General features: G+C 36.6%; 2 protein-coding genes across 2 annotated transcripts; one reads left to right on the top strand and one right to left on the bottom strand.

The window, feature by feature from the left end:
- Positions 1-29: 29 nt before the first annotated feature.
- On the bottom strand, positions 30-1372 carry LOC9298682 (cyclin-C1-2). Its single transcript, XM_021015780.1, has 6 exons — positions 1313-1372; positions 908-1031; positions 586-625; positions 448-492; positions 235-353; positions 30-145 (listed from the first exon to the last, which is right to left on the bottom strand). Exons 1-6 carry the CDS (start codon positions 1370-1372, stop codon positions 30-32), a joined length of 504 nt encoding a protein of 167 aa, XP_020871439.1.
- Positions 1373-3755: 2383 nt separating this feature from the next.
- On the top strand, positions 3756-9937 carry LOC9298683 (disease resistance protein RPH8A). Its single transcript, XM_021015787.1, has 3 exons — positions 3756-4785; positions 4906-5052; positions 9828-9937. The coding sequence occupies exons 1-3, from the start codon at positions 3909-3911 to the stop codon at positions 9848-9850; spliced, it is 1047 nt and encodes a 348-aa protein (XP_020871446.1). The 5' UTR covers positions 3756-3908; the 3' UTR covers positions 9851-9937.
- Positions 9938-10266: the final 329 nt, after the last annotated feature.

Here is a 10266-nt window from a genome sequence, read left to right as displayed (position 1 = left end):
ACACATAAGATCTTAAGCAGATGGCTTACTCAGTGAAGAGATCGGTATGGGTGGAATACAACAAGATAGAAGTTCAAAGCTTCCAAGACCTTCATCTCCATTTCCAGAATATCTTTGATCTCATATCTAAACTTTTCATCAGCATCTACCGAGAGTGAAGGATGCAATCTCATCAGAAACTCAGACAAAAAAACTCAAGAAAGTTTTGAAGCAGAAAACAAAAAAAGAATTTACAAAGTTTTTTCATGTAGAAGACAAGAAGTTTGGCATGCACCACACTCTCTTCTGCTTTGCAAGCCAAATACAAGCAGGTGGGAGCAACAAGCCGAGGCTCGTATTCCGACAAACTCTTTCTGTCAAAACACACAACACTACCCATAAGTCAAATGACCGAGCCTCAAGCTACACAACGATGATCAAACAATCAGAAGCTAGAACAAGCCATACCTTGTGTAAACGCGACGCATATACGTTACTGCAGTTGCAATAACTCTGAATAATAGAAGTGCTAAATCAGTCAGCATTGTTCAAAGGGTCGTTACACATTTCATATCTCTTTTAAGAACTAACAACGAAAGACTTCACCTTTGCCTAATCTTTATGTGTTGTGCCAGTTTCGATATATCTGAAACACGAACAACAAGAAGAAGACCATGAATGTGAATTGATGAAACTAATGGAATCTAGTCAAATAATGGAGACTAATCATTAGATTATTGTTTCATTTGTGTAGAAGGAAGTCAACTTTTTTTTTAAAAAAGCTTAAATCCAATTCATGGAGAATCTTGAAAATTCATTATATCTGAAACAACAACAAATTTGCTAAAGTAAAGCAGTTGCTAAAGACAACAAATTTGCTAATTTAAGCAGAAAAATTTAAAGAATTTAGAAGAAAAAGTTTTCGTACGATTAGACATATGAAACTTGATGAACTTGTAATCATCAATTGGAATTCCACGTTCTTTATCAAGATCATGAGCCAAAAGTTGTTTACTGCTTCGTACAAACGCAAAAACCAAAAGAAATAGAAACTAAAAGTTGAGTTGAAGGAGAAGACGAATCAGTTTTAATGGGTAAAGTTGAAAAGAATGTTTAGTAGTGAGACGAATTCCAGAAATTGGCAGCCATGTTTTCCGGTAGACCGTCGAAATTTTGAGAAGAAGCTTTCTGCTCATAAATAAAGGCCCATTATCGGCCAATCCGGCCCATTATCAGCCCATCCAGCCCATTATTGGCCTATTATAGGCCCAATAGTCATAGCCTTTTATATTCCTCGGAACATGTCATTTGTGCAGAGAATGGAACCACACACTGGTTTCTGTTCCTTCTGTGGAAAATGGAAGGAATGATCGAATTTCTCATACAGAAACATATTTGGTGAGGGTAGATTGGTATTTACAACTAAATGGAGAGAAACAATTTTGTTTTGGTTACTCAATGATCTATGCAGAGAAGGTGTTCGATGAAATGCGTAGGAGAGACTTTAGCTACAAGGGTTTAGTGCTTTTTTCTTGATGAGAATTCCCTTTGAAGACAGAACAAGCTAGATCAACAAATTATTTAGCTTAATACTGTACTTGTGATATTGATTGATGCTAAGTGATGATGCAACCATGATCCCCAAAGAACAGAAATCACAAAGAATTTTTGCCGTCTTACATGGCAGTGAATGCTGAGTTGGAACTTCGAAGTGAAGAGAAGATTTAGTCTTTGCCTCTTTGGAAACCTAACAAGAAGTAGTATAAATACAGAGGATGATATTTTGCGAGAGGTATCCAGTTAAGTGTGAATTGGTGTATGTGTGTTGCGACTCCTGCGTGAGTTCGCTAGGATTGAATCACTTGAGGCCTGAAACCTCTCTTCTTCTTCATTAGAACAGATTCTTGGTATCAGTAAAGAAGAATTGTTCTTTGTTGTTATCACCGTTGTGAAGTTGAGTCTTGATGAACAAGCAAATTGATGACAAGGCTAACTCAAAGAGTAACTCAGGTTAATGCAAATGTAACTTGAGTAAGGTTATGCTTTTGGGACCACAAGTCTTAGGTTCAAAAGAGAGAGTTGTGAGTTGTCTTGTAGTGAATTCAAAATGTGAGGCTGTGGTGGTGTCTACGTTTGCATACGTATAAGGTGACAGCTTTGCATTTAGGGTTGGTACACAAGGTGTGTTGTCTCCATCTATAAAGAGGAACGTTATGAAGAGAGAAGAGGTGTGATGCTAGTTGTAGAAAGAGAGGAAAACAGAGTGGGGAAACACTGAGTGAAAGTGAGCTTTGTATATTACCAAGTGTGGGTGAGGGAAACAAGCTGTAAACTCTTTCAAGTTGTTTAGTGGATTCCGGGACACCGTTCCCGGCGAGACGTAGGCTGTACCGGTTTGGTATAGCTGAACTCGTTAAACTGTGTTTGTGTGCTCCCTGCATTCTGTTCTGCATCATTCACTCTCTTTCTCTGCATTCACCATTGTCTTCTTATTGCCTCTGTTTCAGTCTCATAGAAATTCTTCTAAGTTTAGCTTGAAACCGTAATAGAGAAGTAAACTGCAAGCTTAAGCCTTGAGAAAGGTTGACAAAACCTTTACAACCGTGTCCGTGATCCTCGAACAAGTCAAAGAAGTTATAATTAACGGTTTTGCTACCTCTTGAGAAAAACAAATAGGCTGCTACAATGAAAGTGAAAGTCAATGAAAATGGTGAAGCATCGGCAGAGCCGCCTCGGATGCTTTGGAGCAGTTTTTGCTATGTTAGCATCAGCATCTATGATGGCGCTTTAAAGGAGACCGACACAGCACTCCATGACTCCCCAAAGATTGTGAGCAGGGATCAAATATGTTATACGCTCTGCATGGGTGGGGGAATAGAATGAATGCGGAAGATGTAAGTAGAGTAAGTTTATAGAGAAGTTGATTGTTGTTGACCAGTTGTTTGACATGTGTGTAGGATTTGGTTCTGCACGCAATTTTGATTCCCTGCTTGCATCATCAACATTAGTGGATAAAGTTTGTATATTACATAGAATAGAAAAATAAATAAAGAAAGAAAGAAAGAGAGTAGCTCTGTGTGTTACTGGGCATGGAGACATGTTTATCAGATTTGATCGCGCGCGGGAGATCTTTAAGCTTTCGTTAGAATTGTAGAGAGGATAGTCTTGTTTTCTCAGGAATAGTTTTGTCTTGATGAGAATTCCACTGAAGGATAGAACAAGTTAGATGAATAAAGCATTTAGCTTGATACTATACTTGTGATCCTTATTGATGGTAATGATGCAACCATGAACCCTAAAGAACACCTTGATGCTGAATTCTAGAATATTCGTTATTTACCATTGTTAATTGTTAGTATTAGTGATGTTGCCCCGAATGATAAATTTGTTACAATGCATAATCCGTTTACGTTCAGTCCAAGTTACATATTTGCAAACACCAGGTTTCAGCTATCTCTTAAGATGACAGTCCACTAGTTTCCAACAGTGCAAGATTACGTTTACTCTCTTGAAAATCCAATAAGAAATGATAGGACTGAGTCAACGGTTCTCGAACGTGAAACAAAAGGTACTAAACTGTTACCATTTACAATCCTCTCTTTTCCACGAAACAGCTTAGCATTCATGACAACCAAGCAAATGCTTCTTCAATTTGGTCCGATAACTGTGGATAAGTTGTGATAAAATCTCTTTTATTTGATCAATCATTAACGATAAGATATATTATTGTGGACTGGAGAACCCTCAGCCAAGAGATCGGTAGCTAGATAGATAAGGTTGACTTGGAGTCAACTTCTAGCTTAGAGTTTTGATAAATATATTGTTTTCTTCATTTATCGTAAACAATTTTAAATCAGATTTCTTTCTGAGAATCTGTACCCTTGGCGTTCTTGTATTGGTTCAACGTAGGTGATTGTCGACGAGTAGTTATGGCTGAAGGATTTGTGTCGTTTGGAGTTGAGAAGCTTTGGGATCTCCTGAGTAGAGAATCAGAGCGATTGCAGGGACTTGATGACCAAGTTGATGGACTAAAGCGTCAGCTGACAAGGTTACAGTCGTTGTTGAAAGATGCAGATGCCAAGAAACATGGAAGTGAAAGGGTGAGGAACTTCTTGGAAGATGTCAAAGACCTTGTTTATGATGCTGAGGATATACTTGAATCCTATGTTCTGAACAAAAGTAGAGGTAAAGAAAAAGGAATCAAGAAGCATGTGAGAAGACTTGCTTGCTTCTTAACGGATCGCCGCAAAGTTGCTTCAGATATCGAAGGAATCACTAAGAGGATCTCTGAGGTGATTGGGGATATGCAGAGTTTAGGGATACAACAGGTCATTGATGGTGGTCGTTCGATGTCTCTTCAGGACAGACAAAGGGAGCAGAGGGAGATCCGACAAACCTACGCTAACAGTCCTGAACACGATCTTGTTGGGGTGGAGCAGAGTGTTGAAGAATTGGTTGGTCATTTGGTGGAGAATGATAAACATCAAGTGGTTTCTATATCTGGGATGGGCGGTATTGGTAAAAGCACTCTGGCCAGACAAGTTTTTCATCATGACATAGTCCGACGTCATTTTGATGGATTCGCATGGGTCTGTGTTTCGCAACAGTTTACACAGAAACATGTTTGGCAGAGGATCTTGCAAGAACTTCAGCCACACGATGGTGAGATATTGCAGATGGACGAATATGCACTCCAGGGTAAACTCTTTCAGTTGTTGCAAACCGGTAGATATTTGGTTGTCCTCGATGATGTATGGAAAAAAGAAGACTGGGATCGAATAAAAGCAGTGTTTCCGCAGCAAAGAGGTGAGCTCTTATGGTACATACATGAAGCACTTGGTCTTTTTAATTCATATAAGTGATTGTTAAAAGATATAGAATAAATGCTTTTTTATTCCTTAACATGAGAACACAAATATTTTCTAGGTTGGAAGATGCTGCTTACTTCTCGGAATGAAGGTGTTGGGATACATGTGGATCCAACATGTTTTACTTTTAAAGCAAGAATCCTGAATCCTAATGAAAGTTGGAAGCTCTGTGAGAGAATAGTATTCTCTAGGAGAGATGAAACTGGTACATATCTTATTATATAAATTATATAATGTTTAATTTCACTAACTTTATTTTCCTTAACTAAATAAGATAAACAAATTTTAAGAAAAACATATTTACACATACTAATTTACATGTGTATATTTAAATTATTCCTTACACTTTTATTTTCCTTAACCAAAAAGTAAAATGAACTATATATATACATATTGTTAATTTTTCAAACAAATTTCAACTTTTTTTTTCCTTAACGAATTAGAAAACTAAAAACGTATTTACGTAATTTGACATGTATCAAAAAAGTGTTAGTGGTCATCTAGATTTTCACATGTGTCAAAATTAATTTATTTAGCATGAATATTAACCAACTAGATAACAATATAGTGCGGGACAAAACGATTATTAATCAATTTTAATGTATTGATGATATTGAAGGTGTTCGATTTTTATATTATTTAATAAACGGTGGTGTATTAATAATTATCAAGATTAGTGAAATTATCATTTATGTATTAATGTTTATGTTTATCATAACTTATGATATATATCTTGGTATATTAATCAATATACAAAATATTAAGTACTCTTTCTTTTTTTATCAACAGTTTTTAATTAAAATTTCATAAGAGCCATTTCTGAGGAATGTTGTTTACATATGTGATGTGATACGGTTCGGTGCGAATTTTTCACGCCAAATTATCCGCTTTTGCATTTGCACTTCGAGGGATTAAAGATAAAGAGAAACTTGAAAATTCTTTATTGTCTCTCTTAAGATCTTCTAAATACACTGAGAAGGCCTGCCATTCGTTTGGGGAAGACACCATCTTCACCAAGTCTTAACAATCTGTATAAAAAGCTACTTCTTGGTTGTCGGCTCCAATCATACACTTCATCGCCCAGAGAAGAGCTTACACTTCTGTATGTAGTGGAGAAAAACATTGTCGGATGTTGGCAGCTCCCATAGTTGGCGTCTCTCCATTTGATGATGTACAGAACCACCATGTTCCTGAAAATTTTGTCAGTTTCTTTCCATGATCCATCCACGAAACAACGATATCCGGAGTAGAGAGTATCAAGAGAAATTTCTCTCACTCTCACTCGAGATTCGCAGTTTAAAGAACCATGATTTTCATTAAGAAGCTCTATTGAGCTAACTGCCACGAATGGGCCTCTTTTTCCGCTAAACGTAAAACCTCTAATGGGTCTTTATCCATATTTTCAAAGATCTTTTCATTTTTACCTTTCCAAATATACCAAATTATTCATGGATATGGAGAAGAGTCAACCTCTGAAGGAATTCTCCAAAAAAGGTGTTTTAAATTCGCGTAAATTGAGGCCGTAGGGAAAATTCCCGGAACCATAGGAATCTGAGAAAGTGCCCAAATTTGTCTCGCTGGGTCTCATTCAAAAAATGTATGGTTATTTGATTCTTCTATCGCACCGCATCTGCCACATCCTATGTCACAATTTATTCCTCTTCTCCTCAGATTTTCTGTAACCGGTACACAACCCGATAAAATTTGCCACAGAAAATGACGTAACTTAGGCGAACACTGCACCTTCCAAGTATATGCTTTTAGAGATTTAAAATCCAGGCTAAAAAAGGATAAATTTCCTTCCAAATTCTCTAGCCGCGCCGTATGATAACCAGACTTAACTGTTTATTTTCTGGATTTAGTGAAATGCCAACCGAGGGTATCCTCCATAGGTGGCGCACCCAAAGGCAGGGCACTAATCAGTGCGACATCTTCCGGATCAAAGAGCTCTTGCAAGAGATTAATGTTCCAAAAATTTGACCGACTGTCGATAAGATTTTTAACTTTCAAAGATGGGTCAATAATTGAACCATTACTTTTTACTGATATCGGGAATTGAGTTGGAATCCACGGGTCCTCCCAAACTGAGATGGACGCCCCAAAACCGACTCTTTTAATAAGTCATTTAATAACCAGAGATCTAGCTGACATGGTACTTCTCCAACCATAGGAAGGAGAGTATGATTTTATTGTATCCAGAGGATTGGATTTCCGAAAATACCTTCCTTTGAAAACCTTTGTAAACAGTGAATCGGGATCCGTAATCAAACGCCATAATTGTTTTGCTAATAAAGCCGAATTAAAATCATCTACACTCCGAAATCCCAATCCACCCTCGGATTTACTACTACATAGCTTATTCCAAGCCATCCAGTGCATTCCCCTCGATTCACCATTTGAACTCCACCAGAATTTAGCGAACACACTTGTAAGTTTAGAAGTGATGGTTTTTGGTAATCTGAAGCAAGACATAACATAAGTTGATAATGCCGCAGCTACCGATTTGATCATCACTTCTTTTCCGCCTTTCGATAAGATTTTTGTCGACCATCCATTTATTATAGTTTGTAATCTCTCTCTAACAAAGGAGAATATCTTTGTCTTCGAGCGACCTAGACTTTTCGGTAAACTAAGGTAAGTGCCCATACCACCAAGGTTATTAATATTCAAAACCGCTTTTATCTCCGCTTTTATAGAATCATCCACCTTATGGCCAAATTGAATTGATGATTTTGAAAAATTAATTTGTTGCCCCGAAACTGCTTCATATTGCTTTAGAATCCTCAAAATTACCCCGCATTGATCTATATTGGCTTTGCAAAAGAATAAACTATCATCAGCAAATAAAAGATGAGATACCGAAGGACTAGCTGTTGATACTTTTATACCGGTAATCAACTTTTCGTGTTCCGCTTTCCGAATATTCGCGATAAGTACCTCTGTACAAAGGATAAATAAGTAGGGAGATAAAGGATCTCCTTGTCTTAATCCTCTTTCTGGAATTATTAGACCTCTAGGTTGACCATTAAGAAGAACCCTATATTGGACTGTTGTGATACACCACATCATCCACAGAATCCATTTTTCGCAGAAACCCAACTTTCTTAATAATTCTTCAATAAACTTCCATTCGACCCTGTCATATGCCTTACTCATATCGTTTTAATAGCCATATACTTCTCTTTATATGACGGATTAATTCTTAACCCATGGAACATCTCTTGCGATATAAGAATATTGTCTGAGATCAGTCGCCCTTCTACAAAAGTAGATTGGGTTTCCAAAATAAGATTTGGTAGAACCTTCTTCAATCGTTGACATAGTATCTTTGAAATTACTTTATATCCAACATTACAAAGACTCTTAGGTCGTAATTCCGTCATCCGAGTCGGTCGCTCTGTTTTTGGAATAAGACAAATATTAGTCGTGTTTAACCGCTTATCCAAAACTCCATCTTGTAAAAATGAATTAACCATGATAAAAAAAATCCGTTTTAATGGTAACCCAAGCTTTCTGGAAAAACAAGGCTGTCATGCCATCTGGCCCTAGTGCCTTCTCCGGGTGTATCATAAATAAGGCCGCTCGCACCTCACATTCAGTCGCATGTGCCGTTAAGAAGTCATTTATCTGATCCGTTATCATCAACCTCTGCTAATGACTCCTCAAAAGCATGAGGATTAGTTGTTGTGAACAAATTCTCAAAATAAGAGACCGTAATATTCTGGATATCTTTATCCTCTGCAAACCATGTCCCATTTTCATCATGTAGCCCGTTGATTCGATTCCTTGCACGTCTCTGTTTTGTGAGAGTATGAAAGAATTTTGAATTATTGTCCCCTAAATTCATCCATAGAGTCCTACTCTTTTGATACCAATACTGTTCTTCATTTCGGTAAGCTTTTTTTAACCGCATTGTTAACTCCGTAATCTCATCTCGTGTCCTCGTATCATCTCTCTGTGCTACCTCTAATTCATATTTCAGATCTTCTATTGTTTTCCTTCCATAAGGAGATAACTCTTTCCGCCATTGTGAAATAGCTCCCTACAAATAGTCAATTTTTCAACAAATTGTCCATCTCGTAAACCAGGGTCTAAATTCCAACCATTTGATGTTGCCCCTAGTAGCCTTTCTTTTCCAATCCATCTCTTATCAAACCTAAAACTTCGTTTTCCGTGAGGTATCTTATCCGCAATCGTAGCTATTACTGGTGAATGATCCGAAGCTACCATTGGTAGATACTCAATGAAAGAATTACACAATAAATCATGCCAATCTTCATTAGCTAGGGCCCTATCCAATCGACACCGTATCGGTTTTTTTATCCCGCCAACACCTCCAAGATAACCAATTTCCGAGATATGGAAATTCCACGAGGCCACAATCATTGGATCATTAAGTAATCCATTTTGTATATATTTGTATATCTTAATTGCATATTTTAATTGTATTTTTGTTTTAATTAATTGGATCAGTAAATATCTTAATAAATGTTAGATTTTTAATTAAGTGGATTGAGAAGCTCAGTAAGAACGACACATTAGCATGACATTTTTGTTAATCACACATAAAAATAAGGTTATTTTTGAAAAATGCTTCTCCATTAATATATAAGGGATAAACAATGAGTGTCGAGGTTTAAAATAACAATATAATTATTAAACATTAATTAAATTGGATAATAATTAAAAAAATTAACTACTAATCCTAAAAATAGTAATTACTAATCTTAAATTTTATTTTATTTTTCGATTTTTATAGGTTTCTTAGAATTAGAAATATCGAATATCTACTCTTTATGCTTAATTCATGGTTGGTTCGATTAAAATTTAACATTATAAAATCAACTAAATTTGAAGAAAAAAAACATGTAATGATTAACCCGTGACTACACGGGTCCTAATTAATGTAGTTCAAATATAAAATTAAGACCAAGAATCTAATAAATTTTATTTAGCAGCTCACATCTTGAAATGTATTAGCTTGTGATATTGTGCAGAAATAAGGCTTGGTGAAGAAATGGAAGCCATGGGAAAGGAAATGGTCAAACATTGTGGAGGACTACCATTAGCTGTTAAAGTGTTGGGAGGCTTGTTAGTTAATAAACATACAGTTCATGAGTGGAAAAGAGTTTCTGACAATATCGGAGATCAAATCGTAGGAAAATTGTGCTTAGATGACAACAGTCTCAATTCGGTTAACCGAATATTGTCTCTGAGTTATGAAGATTTGCCAACGCATTTAAAGCATTGCTTCCTTTATCTAGCCCATTACCCCGAAGATTACAAGATATATATGTGGAATTTGTTCAATTACTGGGCTGCAGAAGGAATTTGTTATGGATCAACCATCAGACATAGTGGAGAAGACTACCTACAAGAGCTAGTGAGGAGAATTTGGTTATGCTGAAAGGATGCTCTA

Source organism: Arabidopsis lyrata (assembly GCF_000004255.2).
Source record: "Arabidopsis lyrata subsp. lyrata unplaced genomic scaffold ARALYscaffold_293, whole genome shotgun sequence".
In the NCBI taxonomy this organism is placed as follows: domain Eukaryota; kingdom Viridiplantae; phylum Streptophyta; class Magnoliopsida; order Brassicales; family Brassicaceae; genus Arabidopsis; species Arabidopsis lyrata.
Note: the sequence above shows the minus strand (reverse complement) of the source record. Positions and strands in the feature narration are given on the sequence as shown.

Bases quoted from the DNA above. Each gene is read 5' to 3' on its own strand.
- LOC9298682 (XM_021015780.1), bottom strand. From the start codon at position 1,372: ATGTTTCTGTATGAGAAATTCGATCATTCCTTCCATTTTCCACAGAAG. The intron at 626-907 runs GTACGAAAACTT...TTCGTGTTTCAG, and splicing joins CAAGTTTCATATGTCTAATC to ATATATCGAAACTGGCACAA. The intron at 354-447 runs GTATGGCTTGTT...GTGTTTTGACAG, and splicing joins ATGCGTCGCGTTTACACAAG to AAAGAGTTTGTCGGAATACG.
- LOC9298683 (XM_021015787.1), top strand. From the start codon at position 3,909: ATGGCTGAAGGATTTGTGTCGTTTGGAGTTGAGAAGCTTTGGGATCTC. The intron at 4,786-4,905 runs GTGAGCTCTTAT...AATATTTTCTAG, and splicing joins AGTGTTTCCGCAGCAAAGAG to GTTGGAAGATGCTGCTTACT. The intron at 5,053-9,827 runs GTACATATCTTA...GAAATGTATTAG, and splicing joins CTCTAGGAGAGATGAAACTG to CTTGTGATATTGTGCAGAAA.